Raw genomic sequence first — 20,422 nt, forward strand, 5'->3', positions numbered from 1 at the left:
CATAGCACAGACCAGTTTAAATTCCATATTTTTACGCAATAACAAACAAAATTAGTATATAAAAAGTTAAGAAATACTATACCTTGCCAAATAGGAACCCGAAGCGGGAGCTTTGGAGAGTGCAAAAGAAAAGTGCAGAAATATAGATAAGACGGGGAAGACGCAGAGCTGAGCTATGCTTGGAATTGAATTGAATTTATGCTTGGAATACAAATTATTAATTCTCCTCCAAATATACCACAGCACTCGCAAAGTGATACGGTTTAGGTTAAAACTTAAGATTCTTAATAGATTCACAAGTAAGTAAACACCGGTTTACCAATATTTATCATAAACGCAGTGCGCACAAAAAAAAACACGACCGTTCGCTTAAGAGGAAGAGAGAGAAGTCTTGGAATATTGTAGACTCGAATTTTCGACCTAGATCGGTTGTGATGTGGAGAGGAATACCGAACTCAGCGAACAGCCCGATATCAGTGCGTTGGCTACACATTGTGCTGTGATGTCTACTAAAGAAATTGCTTCGGGACATTTTAAGAAACGATCGATACACGTGAGGCAGTATCGGTTTCCGTTCGATGAAGGCAGTGGGCCGACTATGTCGATATTTATGTGTTCGAAACGGGCGTCGCTGGCGATGTACTCTCCTAGTGGCGATTTGGTGTGACGTTGGATTTTGGCCTTCTGGCACGGGATGCAAGAGCGTACGATTTTATCGACATCCTTCGCCATTCGAGGCCAAATGTAGTGTTTGCCGACCAACTTGTTGGTTGCCTTAACTCCCGGATGGCTCAGCGAATGTAGGGCCTCAACAACAGTTTGGCGAAGGCATCTGGGCACAAACGGACGCGTATGGTTATTGGCGACGTGGCAGTACAATTGCTTGTTTAAAAGAGAGAAAGAGCCTGAAAGTTGCCTGAAAGAGACAATTTTGTTATTGAGATGGGTTTCTCAGCGTCAGAATTGAGTAGCGAATTTAGTTCCGCATCGTTTTCCTGTTCCAGTGCCTTCTCGTCGAAGCTTATGTGTTTTATGGCATCGATTCGTGAGAGAAGATCAGCAACGTTGTTTTCTTCTCCAGAGATGAGCCGGATATCGGTGCTGAATTGGCTGATTAAATCCAGTTGCCGAGCGCGTCGAGGTGATGCTTTCTCGCTGTTTTGACTGAAGGCGTACATAAGCGGCTTGTGGTCGGTGAAAATTACGAAATTTCTGTCCTCCAGTGCGTACTTAAAATGCAAAATGGCCTGATAGATGGCAGTCAGTTCTCTATCGTAGGTGTTGTACTTCTTTTGCGTCGATGTGAATTTATTGGAAAAGAATCCCAGTGGTTGTGTCTGTCCGTTGATTATCGGATGTATTATGGCACCCATAGCGTCGTGGGATGCATCGGTGGTTAGCGTTAATTGTGAGTTTGGTGCCATGTAGTTCAACAAGGTAGCGTTTGCATGCTCGTTCTTGCAGGCAGTGAATGCGTAGTCGGCTTCTGTAGACCAAAGTATCGGAGTTTTGTAGTTCTTTTTATTGCCTTGGATCAGCGTCTGGAGAATGCACTGGTTCTCAACTGCTCGTGGGATAAACGGCCTATAGAAATTAATCATACCGAGAAATTTTTTTAGGTCTTTAGAGATAAGCGGTTTTTTAAAGTGCCGAATGGCTTCCACTTTGGCTTCGGATGGTTTTAAGCCTTGCTGGCTGATGTCGTATCCCAGGAATGTGAGTTGTGTTTTACAGAATTGGCACTTCTCAAAGTTTACGGTGAGATGTGCCTTTCGAAGGCGGTCGAGGATCGTGCGGAGGTGCGTTGAGAAGTTTGCGCTACGTTGCGCAGACGAGCGTCATGAACAAAAATTCGAATAGCCCAAAAGGCGTGATAATTGCTGTTTTGGGAATATCTTTTGGTTTGACAGGAATCTGGTGATATGCTTTTTGCAGACCGATTTTCGAAAATATCTTCTTCTTTGAGTTTGTCGGGCGCTAGTCGTCGGGCTCAGCGTGAGTAGGCCCGACCAACGGCCCGGTCGAGATGAAGTGCGTTATTTCGGACGTTGCTGGCAGCCGGTTCGAGTTGATCGTTGCGAGATATTCGTGAAGCAATGTAGCATATTGTCGTAGGATAAAATCGCGTTGATTTTACGTGGAGACGCGTGTCATTTTGATTCCAGCAGCGTAGCCCGATATATGAGTTTGCGTCGTTTCATATCGACGAGTAAGCCGAAATGTTAAAGAAAGTCGTATCCGATGATAGCGCAGTTGACGTCAGCTATCACGAAGGTCCAAATGAAGTTTCGTCGCAGTCCCATTGACAATGCTATGCGTTTTTCTCCATAGGTTTGTATTTTCGTGCCATTGGCGGCAAAAAAAAGCTTTATAGTGAGCATAGTTTTTGCGTTTTTGCACATATCACTGAAATGTCGGCGCCGGTATCGATGAGAAACTGTGTTTTGGAGAAATTGTCGTTGATGGCGAGGCGGGAAATTGTGTTGCGGTCTTCTTCGAACTTTTCCGCCGAATCCGAAGATTGTTTTAGTTATTTTGGTTCGGATGAAAAAGAGCATGGTTGGCGACATTTCTTGGCGGCGTTGTCAAATTTGCTGTGGTACCAACACATGTCTGCAGCTATGACGCTGTTGCGATCCGTTCGCAAGCTGTTCTTGCGAGAACGGGTTTTGAACAGCGAGTTGATTTGTTGTTCGATTCGGTCTAGACGATCATCAAAAACGGCGCTGTTGGTTGGCGCCAACTTGGCGTCGACGGTGCTCACCTGATGACAATCACCGACTTCCATCACTTTGTCTGCCAACTTAGCTAAGTTTGCCAGGCTGGCGTCCAATGCTTGCAAGATCGCTTGCACTTGTGTTGGTAAACGCTGCAAGCACAGTGCTTTTAAGAAACATTCGTGAAATTTGTTTGCGGCGAGTGCGTTAAACTCGTTGAGCAGTTGTGTGGGGCGCATGTCACCAAGGTCGGTCTCCGATATTAACTTCTGGATTTTCTGTTGTTCGCTTTCGCAGAAGCGTTCGAGAATGAACGATTTCAAATTTTCGTACTTGCCTGTGCGTGGTTGGTTGACGATGGCGTCGGCAATTCAGGTCAACACCGGTGCTTTGATTGACGCTAGGATTGTGTAAAATTTCGTTTCGTCCGAGGTTATTCCCGCTAGAACGAATTGATCTTCGATTTGCGATAGCCATAATTCTGGGTGTTCGGGCCAAATCGGCGGTATTTTCACAGCAACACGGTTGATAACTGCGTCGAAACATCGAGTAACGGTATCGTGAAAAATCTCGGCGTCGTCTTGTGGGGCGTCGTTGTTTGCAATTGTAAGCACCAGTACTTGCGTGTATATAGTAATCACGTAGGGATCACCAATATACTGTTCTTATATTTATTGTTGAATATATACATATATTTAGAACTAGAAAGATGATCGAGAGATGAATGCACGATTTCAAATTTTTCGAGGGGCGTCGTTGTTTGCCATTTTAAGCACCAGTACTCGCGTGTATATAGTGATCACGTAGGGGTCACCAATTTGCTGTTCTTATTTTTATTGTTTAATATATACATATATTTAGAACTAGAAAGATGATCGAGAGATGAATGCGGCAAAGACTCTGCAGAAGACACTGACGAAACTAAGCGAGAGTGTGTATCTGTTGGAGATGTACTCCCGTAAAATTGATAGCTATTGAGTTTGGTCGAGAACGAGAACTGAAAAGGGTTGCCACACTATCAAAACGGGCAAAGTATTCTAGGTAAATTGAGCCAATTTTTTACAAAGAGTGCTTCTTTAGATTTTTTTACTCAAAACTATGTTCCGTAAACTCGTCTAGGTTCACCGGACTGATATTCATTGTTTATCTACTTTGGAGTGTTCGTAAATTTTACTCCCGGTCTGAGCATGTAACAAAAATTGTAAAACGTTATTTCAAGTTTAACAAGAAAAGAAAGCTTACTTCGGGCGGAGCCGAAGTTGATATACCCTTTCAGATAAAACCAGATATATATCGCAAACATCGGATATAGTTTTCAGATCCTTATGAGAATATGATAATATAACTCGATTTATTATAATACAAAATCTAAAAAAAGTCCCAAACTTCTATCTTCAAAAATACCAAAGTTGATATTTCTACCAAAAACCATTTCCGATCGTTCTGTTATATGGCAGCTATAAGATATAGTCGACCGATCGTTATGAAATTTGGTAGGTCGTATTAACTGACCACAAATATAATCTGTACTAAGTTCCAGCTTTCTATCTTCAAAACCGCGAAAGTCGGGTTATTTCCGATCGTTCAGTTATATGGCAGCTACAAAATATAGTTGGCCGATCCTTATAAAATTTAGCATTACGTAAGGTTTTTGCCAAAAATAACTCTCATGTCAAATGTGAACTCTCTAACTCTAAAACCGAAGTTATACCATTTCCGATCAGTCAGTTATATGGCAGCTATAGGATATAGTCGGCCGATCCCGGTCGTTCCGACTTATATACTGCGTGCAAAAGAAAGAAGGGCGTGTGCACAGTTTTATGTCGATAGCTTTAAAACTGAAAGACTAGTTTGCGTAGAAACAGACAGACATACAGACGGACAGACGGACATGCTCATATCAACTCAGGAGGTGGTCCTGATCAAGAATATATATACTTTATAGGGTCGGAGATGCCTCCTTCATTGCGGTGCACTCTTTTGGACAAAATTATAATACCCTCTGCAAGTGTATAATAATATTGGATGTTAACGGACCAACAATTTAAAAAATTACCAACGACTCGACTACTTATCTAAAAGATTTTGTACCATGCCGATAACAACAAAATCGGTAAATAATGTTATATTAAGTTTGATATGCCAGGGCTGTATGGAAGTTTTATTAACTAAGGTATTTATGCCAAGAGTGTATTTATAAACTAACATATATTAATGTATATATATGTAATATATAGAATAATATCATATATATAATTATTATCAACAACAATGACAATATATTTTTTGTTCTATTTATAGATTTTCTAAGCAGTTGGAAGACTTTTTTAACCCAATTTTACTGTTCAATCTCATTATATCATCCATTCTCATTTGCATGGTTGGATTTCAAATAATAACTGTATGTATAAATAATAATCGTAACATTAAAAAAAATAAATCGTTTGATTTTTATACCCTTGAAAAGGGTATTATAATAATATGGAATTATAATGGTATTATAATAAAGGAGACTTCTCCGGCCCTATAAAGTGTATTTATTCTTGATCAGGATCACCTCCTGAGTTAATATAAGCATGTCCGTCTGTCTGTTTCTAAGCAAACTAGTCTCTCAGTTTTAAAGCTATCAACTTGAAACTTTGCACACACCCTTCTTTTCTTTGCACGCAGTAAAAAGGTCCGAACGACCGGGGTCGGTTCACAATATCCTATAGCTGCCATATAACTGATAACTAACCATCGGAAATGGTATAACATTTGTGTTTTTAGAGTTAGTGTCGCGGAACGGATTAGGCTATCGATAGTCAGGATTTTTATGAAGTCTAGTATTTAGTTTAGGTTAGTTGGTCGCACTAAAATAGGGTAAACAGGAATAGAATATTTGGCGGATAAACACATCGATTTGCGCCATCACAGAAAGGGGAAGAGAAACTGCGGTATGTAGGATAAGTAATTATGTATCAGGTTAAGAACCATTTTCTTTTAGAATAAAACGCTCGTTACACTACACTTCAACATTTGTCCAATTTACGAGTGTTATAAGGCATTCCCGTGATCGGCCAAGCGGTGACAAATTCTTTTATTCGCACTCTGCATTGATGATGCCCACGAAGCACTCACCCAGGCGGAGCCCCAGGCTGGAAGCCTCGGGCGTTCCCGCAACAGCGACCACCACGGCCACAGCAACTGGCACCGCGACCAGCTCTGCGAGTGTGGCTGGTGATCGACAGAGGCCACAGACTCCGAAGGAAAGTGGAACAGCCGCCAGGAAAGCGGCAAGTAACCTGCAGCCCGAAGCGACGGGGCAGATTACGGATCCCACAACTGTAGTGGCGGCCTTAATGGAAAGGATCGCACGTCTGGAGTCGGAGCTGGCGAAGGCAAGAGCAAGTGGAGGACAAGCAGAGGCCGCCAGAGATCCCGTTGGAATCGGGGCACGCGGCGTTGGAGTGAGCGGTGCAGCGAATACACCGCCATGTTCGAGTGGAACGCTGCCACTTCATGGAGCAGCGCCACGGCAGAGTTTGAGCGAAAACCTGCCCAGGCAGATGAGGGACAATCTGCAAACGGATCTCGGAGTGACGCCATCGCTGCAGTTGCCGGCACAAGTGAGTACAAATTTGCCGCCACAATGGAGTGCGAATTTGGCGCCGACGCTTGGCGGCCATTGGGCAAACGGGCAACCTGTGTCGACAACAACAATGCTGCGCTATTCTCCGCCATCTTGTGTGACCGCCGCAGCACAGCCGGTGCTAGGTTATGTTCACCCAGAGGTACCTGCGCCATCGCCCATATCATATGGAGCGCCGACGACAAGCATACAAGGATGGACGCCACGCAGACTACCTGATCTTCCCTATTTCGAGGGTCAGCCAGAGGAATGGCCAATATTCCTGTGTGCGTTCACGGAGACAACTGCAGCCTACCAGTGCACCGAGTTGGAGAACAACCAGAGGCTAGTGAAAGCCCTGAAGGGAGAGGCTCGCGAAACAGTGAAGTCGTTGCTCATCCATCCCAGCAACGTACAAGCTGTTATGGAGCAGCTACGATTCCGGTATGGACGCCCGGAGCAACTGATCCGCAGCCAATTGGAGAGCGTGCGCGAAGTGCAGCCGATTCAGGAGGCCAACATCGCGAGGATCGTGCCGTTCGCGACGAAGGTTAGCAACCTGTCAGCGTTCCTGCAGTCGACCGCGACCGGCAGCCAGCACTTAGCCAACCCAACCCTAATGGAGGAGCTGATAGCCAAGTTGCCGCTAAGCAAGAGGTTGGATTGGGCAAGGCACGCGGCCACGATACAGCCGTATCCGACGGTGGCGCACCTGAGCGAGTGGCTCCATGAATTCGCCAAACTGGTGTGCACTGTCACGGACGCCGGAGCCAGGGAACAACCGAAGCGAAGGATTCTGCACGCGAATAGTGTTCGCGAGGAGGATCGATATGTCGACCGCCCCAGATGCTGCCCTATATGCGAGGGACAGCACCAGGTCAGGGACTGCAAGGACTTCATCAGCGCCTCTACAACGACACGGATCGAGTCCGCGAGGAAGCGACGACTGTGCTTCTCGTGCCTGGAGCCCGGACACATGTCCCGGTTCTGCAGGAAGAGCCGCGGATGCAACGTCCTCGGATGCCAGATGAGGCATCACCACCTGCTCCACGAAGTACCTGAACGATCCAAACGGCCGCCAGTCGCAGATGGGGGCCACAGGAGGGATCAGGACCGACAGCCGTACAGAGACGGCAACAATCGGAGAGGAGTGCCACGGTCAGTGGATTCCAGCGACTGCTGGATGAAGGATCGTCTGTCACACTCATCGACGACGAACTCATCCGCAGCCTGAACCTGAAAGGCGAGAGTCGACAGCTGAACGTGCAATGGTTTGGTGGAAAATCCGCCAAAGAGCACACGAAGGTGGTCAGCCTGCAGATCAGCGCAGCGGGCAAACCAAAGCGCCATGGGCTGAAAAATGTGTACGGAGTGGCCAATCTGAACCTTCCGATGCCAAGCCTGCGTCAGGAGGATGTACAAGCAGTGAAGGCGAACACACGTCTGCCGGTGATGCCGTACAACAATGCGACGCCGAGGATCCTAATTGGACTGGATCATGCGCACTTAGGAGTACCCTTCAGGACCAAAAGTTATGGATCTGGAGGGCCGTTTGCAGCAGACACCGCACTTGGATGGGTGGTATATGGACCGGTGAACGGAAAGCCGAGCTCGCCGCTTCTGAATTCGTGCCTCCTAGCCGTGCCCCAGGATGATCTTCTGGAGAAGATGGTCAGCGACTACTTCGAGACCGAGAATTTCGGAGCGAAGCCGGTGCAGCCAGCCGCAGCTGGCAGAGTGGACCTGGAGCCGTCAGTCGGAGATAGCGGCGACGCACGGGCCCTGAGCACCCTGGAGAAGACGACCAAACGTGTAGGCCAGAGATACGAGACCGGGCTGCTATGGAAGGACGACGAAGTGAGATTGCCGGAGAGCTACAGCATGGCCCTCAGGAGGCTCGTCAACATAGAGCGTAAAATGAAGCGCGATGTGGACTTCGCGTCGGCTTACATCCGGATAATGGATGATTATGTCAAGAAGGGATACGCACGACGACTGGAGGCCCAGGAAGTCCAGAGGTTTCAGGAGGGCAAAGTGTGGTACCTGCCGCACTTCGGAGTGGAAAACCCGAACAAGCCTGGGAAAATCCGGCTGGTTTTCGATGCAGCTGCCAAGGTGGACGGTGTGTCCTTGAATTCAGCGCTACTGAAAGGCCCACAGCGCTACAAGCCCCTCCCAGCAGTGCTCTTCCATTTTCGGGAAGGAGCGGTTGGAGTTTGTGCAGACATCAAGGAGATGTTTCATCAGGTACTGATGCAGCCGAAGGACAGATGCGCCCAGAGGTTTCTGTGGAGAGACGGAGACGACCAGCGAGAGCCGGACGTATACGAGATGGCAGTAATGACGTTCGGAGCGGCCTGCTCACCATGTTCGGCGGACTACGTGAAGACCGTGAATGCCTTGCGGTATAGCAGCACGGACCCGCGAGCAGCCCTGGCCATCAACCAATACCACTACGTGGATGACTACGTCGACAGTTTCGCCAGCGAGGACGAAGCTATCGCCATCTCGACACGGGTGAGAGAAATTCACGCTGAAGCTGGTTTTGATTTTTGCCGATTTACCTCCAGTTCGGCAAGTGTGGTCAAAGCGCTGAACCCACTTGAGCCCATCGCCAGCGTCGGATGGACCGAAGCTGAGGAGAAGGTGCTTGGGATGTACTGGCAGCCGGCTACCGATGAGTTCAAGTTCGGCGTCAAGTACCATCGAGTCCCGAGGAACGTAATGACGGGGGAACGAGTCCCTACCAAGAGGGAGTTCCTAAGCTTGGTGATGTCTACGTTTGACCCGATTGGATTCCTGAGCTGCTACATGGTGATTGCCAAACTGCTGCTGAGAGAGATTTGGCGGAGAGGAGTCAACTGGGACGAGTCGCTACCGGATGAATTGGCCGCAGCCTTCGAGGATTGGCGGCAAGGGATGAGTCGGATCCAGGAGTTCCGATGCCCGCGCCACTACTTTGGCGGCGGACGAGTGCGGACGCTACAGCTGCACATCTTCGTGGACTCCAGTCAATCGGCGTTCGCAGCAGCGGCCTACTGGCGGGCCACGTACGAGAACGGAGACGTGAAGGCGCACTTCATAAGCTCCAAAACGAAATGCGCCCCGATGAGAACCATGTCGATCCCGCGTCTGGAACTCCAAGCAGCGGTATTGGGCACGAGATTGATGGACACCGTCAAGCAGGAGCACGGTGTGGCGATCAGCAGCTGTGCGCTATGGACGGACTCCAAGACTGTGTTGCACTGGATAAGCAACACCCACCGGAGATACAAACAGTTCGTCGGAAACCGGGTGGCGGAGATTTTGGAATCGACAGAGGCGTCCCAGTGGAGATGGATCCCGTCCGCCGAAAACGTGGCTGATGACGCAACAAGGCCGCGCAAGGCCGTGGACCTGAGCATCGGTTCGCGATGGCTAAACGGACCGCCGTTTTTACGAGGACCAGAGGAGAGCTGGCCGAGATCGAGCGAGGACTGGATTCCTCCGACGACCGATGACGAGGAAATGAAATGTGAGTTTGCCTTGGTCACGGTAAACTTTATACCCTTGCAGAGGTTCTCCAGCTATAATCGACTGGTGAGGACGACTGCGTGGGCGCTCAGATTTGTTCGACGATGCCGTGGAATACGTCGCGATGAAGAGGTCTATGGATTGACCGCGATCGAGTGCGCTGAAGCAGAACGCGCATTGATACGGCAGTCGCAGCGAGAAGCGTTTGCTGAGGACAGCCAAGGAAACGCCGCCAAGGACAGCCGACTGCACGGACTGTCCCCATACCTTGACGAGGACGGAGTATTGAGAGCCAGTGGAAGGATCGACGACGCGACGTGTGTGCCATACAACGCACGTCGGCCGATCATACTGTCTCACGAGGAGGCGCTGGCAGAGCTGATCGTGCAGCAACACCACGAAAGGATGTGCCACCAAAACACGGAGGCGACGATCGGATCGATTCGGAGCAAGTTCTGGATAACGAACTTGCGGAGGCTGCTACGGAGGGTGGTGAGCAAATGCAACGTTTGCAAGCTGCGGAAGGCACGACCCACACAGCCCGAGATGGGCCCCTTACCTGCGGATCGGCTAGAGGCCAACGGATGGCCATTTAAGTCTACTGGCCTGGACTACTTTGGGCCGCTCCTTGTGACAATTGGACGTCGCACAGAGAAGAGGTGGGTGGCACTGTTTACGTGCCTGACCACGAGGGCTATCCACTTGGAGATGGCTCACGATTTGTCGACCGACTCCTGCATAATCGCCATGAGGAACTTCATGAGCCGCCGTGGACCAGTGGTGAGGATAAGGAGCGACAATGGGAAGAACTTTGTTGGAGCCGACCGCGAGGCCAAGAGGTTCAGCGAAGTGTTCGAGCCTGCACAGATCCAAGGCGAGCTGTCGTCTAAGGGAGTCGAATGGATCTTCAACTGCCCGGCGAACCCAGCTGAAGGCGGTGCCTGGGAGAGGATGGTGCAGTGCGTGAAGAAGGTGTTGGCGCACACAATGAAGGAGCTCGCGCCCAAGGAGCATGTACTGCAGAACCTGCTGATTGAGGCGGAGAGCATCGTAAACTCTCGTCCGCTCACTCATCTACCGGTGACGGTGGACCAGGAGGCTCCACTGACGCCCAACGATTTGCTGAAAGGAGCATCGGATATCCCAGATCTCCCCAAGGATGATGGACAGGAGCCCGTGAGATCCGCTACTAGGAAGCAGTGGCGCATAGCAAGGATGATGCGCGATCGTTTCTGGAAGCGTTGGGTGCATGAGTACCTGCCAACTCTTGTGCGCAGGGAGAAATGGTGCAAGCGCGTCGAGCCCATCCGTCGAGGAGACCTGGTATTCATCTGCGATCCAGCCATACCACGAAGGGAATGGAAACGAGGCGTCGTGGAAGAGGTGTTCACCGGGAAGGATGGAGTACCTCGTCGAGCAGCGGTGCGGACTACCGATCGAGCCAAGACTATGCGTCCCGCTTCGAAGCTAGCTGTCCTGGACGTGGTGAATGCGGCTGCTTCACGGGGGTGGGGATGTCGCGGAACGGATTAGGCTATCGATAGTCAGGATTTTTATGAAGTCTAGTACTTAGTTTAGGTTAGTTGGTCGCACTAAAATAGGGTAAACAGGAATAGAATATTTGGCGGATAAACACATCGATTTGCGCCATCACAGAAAGGGGAAGAGAAACTGCGGTATGTAGGATAAGTAATTATGTATCAGGTTAAGAACCATTTTCTTTTAGAATAAAACGCTCGTTACACTACACTTCAACATTTGTCCAATTTACGAGTGTTATAAGGCATTCCCGTGATCGGCCAAGCGGTGACAAATTCTTTTATTCGCACTCTGCATTGATGATGCCCACGAAGCACTCACCCAGGCGGAGCCCCAGGCTGGAAGCCTCGGGCGTTCCCGCAACAGCGACCACCACGGCCACAGCAACTGGCACCGCGACCAGCTCTGCGAGTGTGGCTGGTGATCGACAGAGGCCACAGACTCCGAAGGAAAGTGGAACAGCCGCCAGGAAAGCGGCAAGTAACCTGCAGCCCGAAGCGACGGGGCAGATTACGGATCCCACAACTGTAGTGGCGGCCTTAATGGAAAGGATCGCACGTCTGGAGTCGGAGCTGGCGAAGGCAAGAGCAAGTGGAGGACAAGCAGAGGCCGCCAGAGATCCCGTTGGAATCGGGGCACGCGGCGTTGGAGTGAGCGGTGCAGCGAATACACCGCCATGTTCGAGTGGAACGCTGCCACTTCATGGAGCAGCGCCACGGCAGAGTTTGAGCGAAAACCTGCCCAGGCAGATGAGGGACAATCTGCAAACGGATCTCGGAGTGACGCCATCGCTGCAGTTGCCGGCACAAGTGAGTACAAATTTGCCGCCACAATGGAGTGCGAATTTGGCGCCGACGCTTGGCGGCCATTGGGCAAACGGGCAACCTGTGTCGACAACAACAATGCTGCGCTATTCTCCGCCATCTTGTGTGACCGCCGCAGCACAGCCGGTGCTAGGTTATGTTCACCCAGAGGTACCTGCGCCATCGCCCATATCATATGGAGCGCCGACGACAAGCATACAAGGATGGACGCCACGCAGACTACCTGATCTTCCCTATTTCGAGGGTCAGCCAGAGGAATGGCCAATATTCCTGTGTGCGTTCACGGAGACAACTGCAGCCTACCAGTGCACCGAGTTGGAGAACAACCAGAGGCTAGTGAAAGCCCTGAAGGGAGAGGCTCGCGAAACAGTGAAGTCGTTGCTCATCCATCCCAGCAACGTACAAGCTGTTATGGAGCAGCTACGATTCCGGTATGGACGCCCGGAGCAACTGATCCGCAGCCAATTGGAGAGCGTGCGCGAAGTGCAGCCGATTCAGGAGGCCAACATCGCGAGGATCGTGCCGTTCGCGACGAAGGTTAGCAACCTGTCAGCGTTCCTGCAGTCGACCGCGACCGGCAGCCAGCACTTAGCCAACCCAACCCTAATGGAGGAGCTGATAGCCAAGTTGCCGCTAAGCAAGAGGTTGGATTGGGCAAGGCACGCGGCCACGATACAGCCGTATCCGACGGTGGCGCACCTGAGCGAGTGGCTCCATGAATTCGCCAAACTGGTGTGCACTGTCACGGACGCCGGAGCCAGGGAACAACCGAAGCGAAGGATTCTGCACGCGAATAGTGTTCGCGAGGAGGATCGATATGTCGACCGCCCCAGATGCTGCCCTATATGCGAGGGACAGCACCAGGTCAGGGACTGCAAGGACTTCATCAGCGCCTCTACAACGACACGGATCGAGTCCGCGAGGAAGCGACGACTGTGCTTCTCGTGCCTGGAGCCCGGACACATGTCCCGGTTCTGCAGGAAGAGCCGCGGATGCAACGTCCTCGGATGCCAGATGAGGCATCACCACCTGCTCCACGAAGTACCTGAACGATCCAAACGGCCGCCAGTCGCAGATGGGGGCCACAGGAGGGATCAGGACCGACAGCCGTACAGAGACGGCAACAATCGGAGAGGAGTGCCACGGTCAGTGGATTCCAGCGACTGCTGGATGAAGGATCGTCTGTCACACTCATCGACGACGAACTCATCCGCAGCCTGAACCTGAAAGGCGAGAGTCGACAGCTGAACGTGCAATGGTTTGGTGGAAAATCCGCCAAAGAGCACACGAAGGTGGTCAGCCTGCAGATCAGCGCAGCGGGCAAACCAAAGCGCCATGGGCTGAAAAATGTGTACGGAGTGGCCAATCTGAACCTTCCGATGCCAAGCCTGCGTCAGGAGGATGTACAAGCAGTGAAGGCGAACACACGTCTGCCGGTGATGCCGTACAACAATGCGACGCCGAGGATCCTAATTGGACTGGATCATGCGCACTTAGGAGTACCCTTCAGGACCAAAAGTTATGGATCTGGAGGGCCGTTTGCAGCAGACACCGCACTTGGATGGGTGGTATATGGACCGGTGAACGGAAAGCCGAGCTCGCCGCTTCTGAATTCGTGCCTCCTAGCCGTGCCCCAGGATGATCTTCTGGAGAAGATGGTCAGCGACTACTTCGAGACCGAGAATTTCGGAGCGAAGCCGGTGCAGCCAGCCGCAGCTGGCAGAGTGGACCTGGAGCCGTCAGTCGGAGATAGCGGCGACGCACGGGCCCTGAGCACCCTGGAGAAGACGACCAAACGTGTAGGCCAGAGATACGAGACCGGGCTGCTATGGAAGGACGACGAAGTGAGATTGCCGGAGAGCTACAGCATGGCCCTCAGGAGGCTCGTCAACATAGAGCGTAAAATGAAGCGCGATGTGGACTTCGCGTCGACTTCCGAGGCCCAGGAAGTCCAGAGGTTTCAGGAGGGCAAAGTGTGGTACCTGCCGCACTTCGGAGTGGAAAACCCGAACAAGCCTGGGAAAATCCGGCTGGTTTTCGATGCAGCTGCCAAGGTGGACGGTGTGTCCTTGAATTCAGCGCTACTGAAAGGCCCACAGCGCTACAAGCCCCTCCCAGCAGTGCTCTTCCATTTTCGGGAAGGAGCGGTTGGAGTTTGTGCAGACATCAAGGAGATGTTTCATCAGGTACTGATGCAGCCGAAGGACAGATGCGCCCAGAGGTTTCTGTGGAGAGACGGAGACGACCAGCGAGAGCCGGACGTATACGAGATGGCAGTAATGACGTTCGGAGCGGCCTGCTCACCATGTTCGGCGGACTACGTGAAGACCGTGAATGCCTTGCGGTATAGCAGCACGGACCCGCGAGCAGCCCTGGCCATCAACCAATACCACTACGTGGATGACTACGTCGACAGTTTCGCCAGCGAGGACGAAGCTATCGCCATCTCGACACGGGTGAGAGAAATTCACGCTGAAGCTGGTTTTGATTTGTGCCGATTTACCTCCAGTTCGGCAAGTGTGGTCAAAGCGCTGAACCCACTTGAGCCCATCGCCAGCGTCGGATGGACCGAAGCTGAGGAGAAGGTGCTTGGGATGTACTGGCAGCCGGCTACCGATGAGTTCAAGTTCGGCGTCAAGTACCATCGAGTCCCGAGGAACGTAATGACGGGGGAACGAGTCCCTACCAAGAGGGAGTTCCTAAGCTTGGTGATGTCTACGTTTGACCCGATTGGATTCCTGAGCTGCTACATGGTGATTGCCAAACTGCTGCTGAGAGAGATTTGGCGGAGAGGAGTCAACTGGGACGAGTCGCTACCGGATGAATTGGCCGCAGCCTTCGAGGATTGGCGGCAAGGGATGAGTCGGATCCAGGAGTTCCGATGCCCGCGCCACTACTTTGGCGGCGGACGAGTGCGGACGCTACAGCTGCACATCTTCGTGGACTCCAGTCAATCGGCGTTCGCAGCAGCGGCCTACTGGCGGGCCACGTACGAGAACGGAGACGTGAAGGCGCACTTCATAAGCTCCAAAACGAAATGCGCCCCGATGAGAACCATGTCGATCCCGCGTCTGAAACTCCAAGCAGCGGTATTGGGCACGAGATTGATGGACACCGTCAAGCAGGAGCACGGTGTGGCGATCAGCAGCTGTGCGCTATGGACGGACTCCAAGACTGTGTTGCACTGGATAAGCAACACCCACCGGAGATACAAACAGTTCGTCGGAAACCGGGTGGCGGAGATTTTGGAATCGACAGAGGCGTCCAAGTGGAGATGGATCCCGTCCGCCGAAAACGTGGCTGATGACGCAACAAGGCCGCGCAAGGCCGTGGACCTGAGCATCGGTTCGCGATGGCTAAACGGACCGCCGTTTTTACGAGGACCAGAGGAGAGCTGGCCGAGATCGAGCGAGGACTGGATTCCTCCGACGACCGATGACGAGGAAATGAAATGTGAGTTTGCCTTGGTCACGGTAAACTTTATACCCTTGCAGAGGTTCTCCAGCTATAATCGACTGGTGAGGACGACTGCGTGGGCGCTCAGATTTGTTCGACGATGCCGTGGAATACGTCGCGATGAAGAGGTCTATGGATTGACCGCGATCGAGTGCGCTGAAGCAGAACGCGCATTGATACGGCAGTCGCAGCGAGAAGCGTTTGCTGAGGACAGCCAAGGAAACGCCGCCAAGGACAGCCGACTGCACGGACTGTCCCCATACCTTGACGAGGACGGAGTATTGAGAGCCAGTGGAAGGATCGACGACGCGACGTGTGTGCCATACAACGCACGTCGGCCGATCATACTGTCTCACGAGGAGGCGCTGGCAGAGCTGATCGTGCAGCAACACCACGAAAGGATGTGCCACCAAAACACGGAGGCGACGATCGGATCGATTCGGAGCAAGTTCTGGATAACGAACTTGCGGAGGCTGCTACGGAGGGTGGTGAGCAAATGCAACGTTTGCAAGCTGCGGAAGGCACGACCCACACAGCCCGAGATGGGCCCCTTACCTGCGGATCGGCTAGAGGCCAACGGATGGCCATTTAAGTCTACTGGCCTGGACTACTTTGGGCCGCTCCTTGTGACAATTGGACGTCGCACAGAGAAGAGGTGGGTGGCACTGTTTACGTGCCTGACCACGAGGGCTATCCACTTGGAGATGGCTCACGATTTGTCGACCGACTCCTGCATAATCGCCATGAGGAACTTCATGAGCCGCCGTGGACCAGTGGTCAGGATAAGGAGCGACAATGGGAAGAACTTCGTTGGAGCCGACCGCGAGGCTAAGAGGTTCAGCGAAGTGTTCGAGCCTGCACAGATCCAAGGCGAGCTGTCGTCTAAGGGAGTCGAATGGATCTTCAACTGCCCGGCGAACCCAGCTGAAGGCGGTGCCTGGGAGAGGATGGTGCAGTGCGTGAAGAAGGTGTTGGCGCACACAATGAAGGAGCTCGCGCCCAAGGAGCATGTACTGCAGAACCTGCTGATTGAGGCGGAGAGCATCGTAAACTCTCGTCCGCTCACTCATCTACCGGTGACGGTGGACCAGGAGGCTCCACTGACGCCCAACGATTTGCTGAAAGGAGCATCGGATATCCCAGATCTCCCCAAGGATGATGGACAGGAGCCCGTGAGATCCGCTACTAGGAAGCAGTGGCGCATAGCAAGGATGATGCGCGATCGTTTCTGGAAGCGTTGGGTGCATGAGTACCTGCCAACTCTTGTGCGCAGGGAGAAATGGTGCAAGCGCGTCGAGCCCATCCGTCGAGGAGACCTGGTATTCATCTGCGATCCAGCCATACCACGAAGGGAATGGAAACGAGGCGTCGTGGAAGAGGTGTTCACCGGGAAGGATGGAGTACCTCGTCGAGCAGCGGTGCGGACTACCGATCGAGCCAAGACTATGCGTCCCGCTTCGAAGCTAGCTGTCCTGGACGTGGTGAATGCGGCTGCTTCACGGGGGTGGGGATGTCGCGGAACGGATTAGGCTATCGATAGTCAGGATTTTTATGAAGTCTAGTATTTAGTTTAGGTTAGTTGGTCGCACTAAAATAGGGTAAACAGGAATAGAATATTTGGCGGATAATCACATCGATTTGCGCCATCACAGAAAGGGGAAGAGAAACTGCGGTATGTAGGATAAGTAATTATGTATCAGGTTAAGAACCATTTTCTTTTAGAATAAAACGCTCGTTACACTACACTTCAACATTTGTCCAATTTACGAGTGTTATAAGGCATTCCCGTGATCGGCCAAGCGGTGACAGTTAGAGAGTTTAAATTTTACATGAATGTTATTTTTGCCAAAATAATACGACATGCTTAATTTCATAAGGATCGGCCGACTATATCCTATAGCTGCCATATAACTGAACGATTGGAAATGAATATAACAAATGAATTGTTCATATAACTGAACAATCGGAAATGACCCAACGTTCGTATTTTTAAAGATATAAACTTGGAACTTTGTAAACATTCTAGAGAGCTATTTTTGGCAAAATAATATGAAAGCCAAATTTAATAAGGATCGGCCGATAATAAGGAATTTAATAAGGATCGGCTATATTATATTGCCGCCATAAAACTGATTCATCGGAAATACTATTACTTTGGTGTTTTAATAGTTAGAGAGTTCAGATTTCGTAAGAATGCTATTTTAATGTGTTTTTTTTTTATCAGCCTCCACATTTATCTTACCATCAACCCAGATGATATCTCGGGATCACAGCATGCGTATAGGAAGGACCGATCCACGGAGACGGCACTCCACGAGATCCCTACGTTCGTCGAAAAGGCACTTAGTGACACTCATTGCTTTTCTAGACATAGAACGTGCGTTTAACAACATCCGGCCATGCTCGATAATCAATGCGCTGACGAGACTAGGAATAGACGATCAATCCGTACGCTTTATAAAGCAGATCTTGGTTAACAGGACTGTGTAAACGTTATTAGGAGGAGAATCTATTCAAAGACACGTCAGAAGAGGCACTCCGCAAGGAGGTGTACTCTCATCCCTACTGTAGAACGTGGCGGTTAATAGCCTACTACAAGTACGATCCCTAAAAGGTGGTGGTTGCAAGGCTAACGCTTTTGCGGATGATGTCGCAATTGCCTTCTCTGAATAATTTCCCCAGACTCTGTGCGACCGCATGACGGACAAACTTAGGGTTCTCTCAACATGGGCAGTTAGGAACGGACTATGTGTAAACCCATCCAAAACCGAGCTTTTCCAAAACCAAGTGCATTGCACTGGACCGTTTCGCTTATGTGGCTCTTTAACAGTGATTCTCCGATGCAAAAAAAATTGCAGCTTGTAGATCGGGTAAACTTCGTTCTTCTTCAGCGTCCAGCTTTCTGGTCGAGCTTGAAGAGGGGTTGTGGCTTTTTATCTTTATTTAAAATCTTAATAAAATTCTTGGCGGCGAATAAAATTCTTTTTTCGGTGTCTTTTGCTGGTTGGTTTTCCTCAATCTCCGCCAGTAGAGCAAATCTGTTACTTCTGGATCTGTCTGGTCCTTCGTCGATCTTCTGGATGCGGTTATTTTTGGTTTATTGCCTGCCGGATTACTCTGCGGGCTAATCTTACGCTTGATTTGGATGTAGCGATCTATTCCAGTCTATGTTGGCGGGGCCGCTTTGGCACATTCCGAAGTTTTTCTTATTTTACTCGCTGTAGTCGTTGACTCGGTATTTTGAATTACATTGCTTGTCGCTGTGATTGCAGAAATTGTAGCACTGCTTGTTGTTGATGCGAAATTTGTTTCGATATTGGAGGGGGGTTTTACACTGCGAACTCGGGAGTCGGAATGAGGTCAGCGGTCAGTAGAGCGGGTGGATCTCCGAGACTATAAGAGATAAAGCTAAATGATTTGGCATGGATACTTCTTCAATGCCAACGCAGTTCAATTTTGTTCCAAAATTTTGCCACATCCCCTTTCGTCTATACAAACTGCGAGTTTTTGTAGCGTAAGTGCAGGATAAGTTCTTTCTGTAAAAACAGGAAGGTTTCTTAAAAAACTGTTATTGTCAAACTATTTCCATAGTTAATATATATCATTGAATATTAGCAACGTCGCTAGAATGGATTCCGTTTCTCTCAACATCCCGGCTCGCCCTGAAACATCGTATCTGAACAAGCCCGAACCATAGGGTCAGCTCCATGGTACGTTGCGATAACTTTGTCCAGTGGCCAGAAAGCTGGCCGTTTTGCTGCAGTATTTGAATCCTTAAGGGGTTATATACAGTTGTACCGCACAAAAATATGGATTTTTATCGATTTTTTTTTGACACCATAGAAAATATTTATGAAAAATGTTTTACCCACGTTGTTTAGTACATGTTTCTGGGTACTTAATTAAATTTTTTCATACAAAAATATTACATAACAAAAATGTTATAGCCGAATTCCCGAATCGTCTGTTTTCGATGGTGTCTTGCGGTGGACATGATTTCTCGAAAACGGTTCATCCGAAATCCAAAATTCAAAAAAGTTTAGTTAGTATATTGTATTGTCTAGTCCGTGAAAGAGGGATTTTTAAAAATTTTGATTAAAAAAAAAATGGCGACGTTTCCCGAAACTCCGGAAGCTCCAACAATTTGTCTGTGCTCTTGTTTTCTTTTTTAATATGCCTGTATAAAACATACGCATTTGTTGCTGCCATATCAACCAAATGGTAAAAAATTCTTGTCATTGCATCTTGTGTTTTTGCTCGAATATGATAACGACCCATAAGCCCATCCATGAGGTCAACACCGCCCATGTGGGCATTATATTCCCGAATAATTTGGGGACAATCAACCTCAATATGTCTTTTAGATTTCTTGTCATAACGAGCTATCTTTGCTATTCATTCATTTGCATTTAATTTCAAAAATGGCTTAATACCAACATAAGTTGATAGCAAGCAAACGGCTTTATTGTCTTTCCATAACACATTTGTTATATCGATGCCATATGACGAACCGACATACTCAGTCGAAAAACCTCTCGGCTGTTTCCTGATCGAAATGTCATTCGGAAGCTTGCAATTTGGAATGCGATTAACACGCACTGTTCCTAGGCTATATATCCCTTTAGCACGCAGATAAACCATCAACGGTAAAGAAGTGTAAAAGTTGTCAAAATAAATGATGTAGTTTTTGAAACTTTCTACCGTTTTTGTCAGGCGTACAACAATGTTTGCCGACGGTCCAAGATCTGGATGAGCAGGCAAGA

The 20,422-nt window shown here is 49.8% G+C and overlaps 3 protein-coding genes across 3 annotated transcripts in view; all 3 read left to right on the forward strand.

Moving 5' to 3' along the window:
* Or13a (Odorant receptor 13a) overlaps positions 1–20,422 on the forward strand; it is a 299,536-nt gene that overhangs the window by 233,475 nt on the left and 45,639 nt on the right. Inside the window, exon 3 of the mRNA XM_070281108.1 lies at positions 5,019–5,118. Coding sequence (XP_070137209.1) covers positions 5,019–5,118 — 100 coding nt within the window. The remainder of the gene's footprint in view (positions 1–5,018; positions 5,119–20,422) is intronic.
* Positions 5,593–11,373, forward strand: LOC122321453 (uncharacterized). The gene is made up of 3 exons (XM_070277112.1): positions 5,593–5,653; positions 5,704–7,485; positions 7,557–11,373. The coding sequence occupies exons 2-3, from the start codon at positions 5,816–5,818 to the stop codon at positions 11,371–11,373; spliced, it is 5,487 nt and encodes a 1,828-aa protein (XP_070133213.1). The 5' UTR covers positions 5,593–5,653; positions 5,704–5,815.
* LOC122321454 (uncharacterized) lies at positions 11,456–17,188 on the forward strand. Its single transcript, XM_070277113.1, has 3 exons — positions 11,456–11,516; positions 11,567–13,348; positions 13,420–17,188. The coding sequence occupies exons 2-3, from the start codon at positions 11,679–11,681 to the stop codon at positions 17,186–17,188; spliced, it is 5,439 nt and encodes a 1,812-aa protein (XP_070133214.1). The 5' UTR covers positions 11,456–11,516; positions 11,567–11,678.

Source organism: Drosophila bipectinata, chromosome XL, assembly GCF_030179905.1.
Source record: "Drosophila bipectinata strain 14024-0381.07 chromosome XL, DbipHiC1v2, whole genome shotgun sequence".
NCBI lineage: Eukaryota > Metazoa > Arthropoda > Insecta > Diptera > Drosophilidae > Drosophila > Drosophila bipectinata.

Excerpts from the sequence above, each read along its gene's own strand:
- LOC122321453 (XM_070277112.1), top strand. The coding sequence starts at position 5,816 with ATGATGCCCACGAAGCACTCACCCAGGCGGAGCCCCAGGCTGGAAGCC. Across the intron at positions 7,486-7,556 it reads AATCGGAGAGGAGTGCCACG|CCTGAACCTGAAAGGCGAGA; the intron begins GTCAGTGGATTC and ends ACTCATCCGCAG.
- LOC122321454 (XM_070277113.1), top strand. The coding sequence starts at position 11,679 with ATGATGCCCACGAAGCACTCACCCAGGCGGAGCCCCAGGCTGGAAGCC. Across the intron at positions 13,349-13,419 it reads AATCGGAGAGGAGTGCCACG|CCTGAACCTGAAAGGCGAGA; the intron begins GTCAGTGGATTC and ends ACTCATCCGCAG.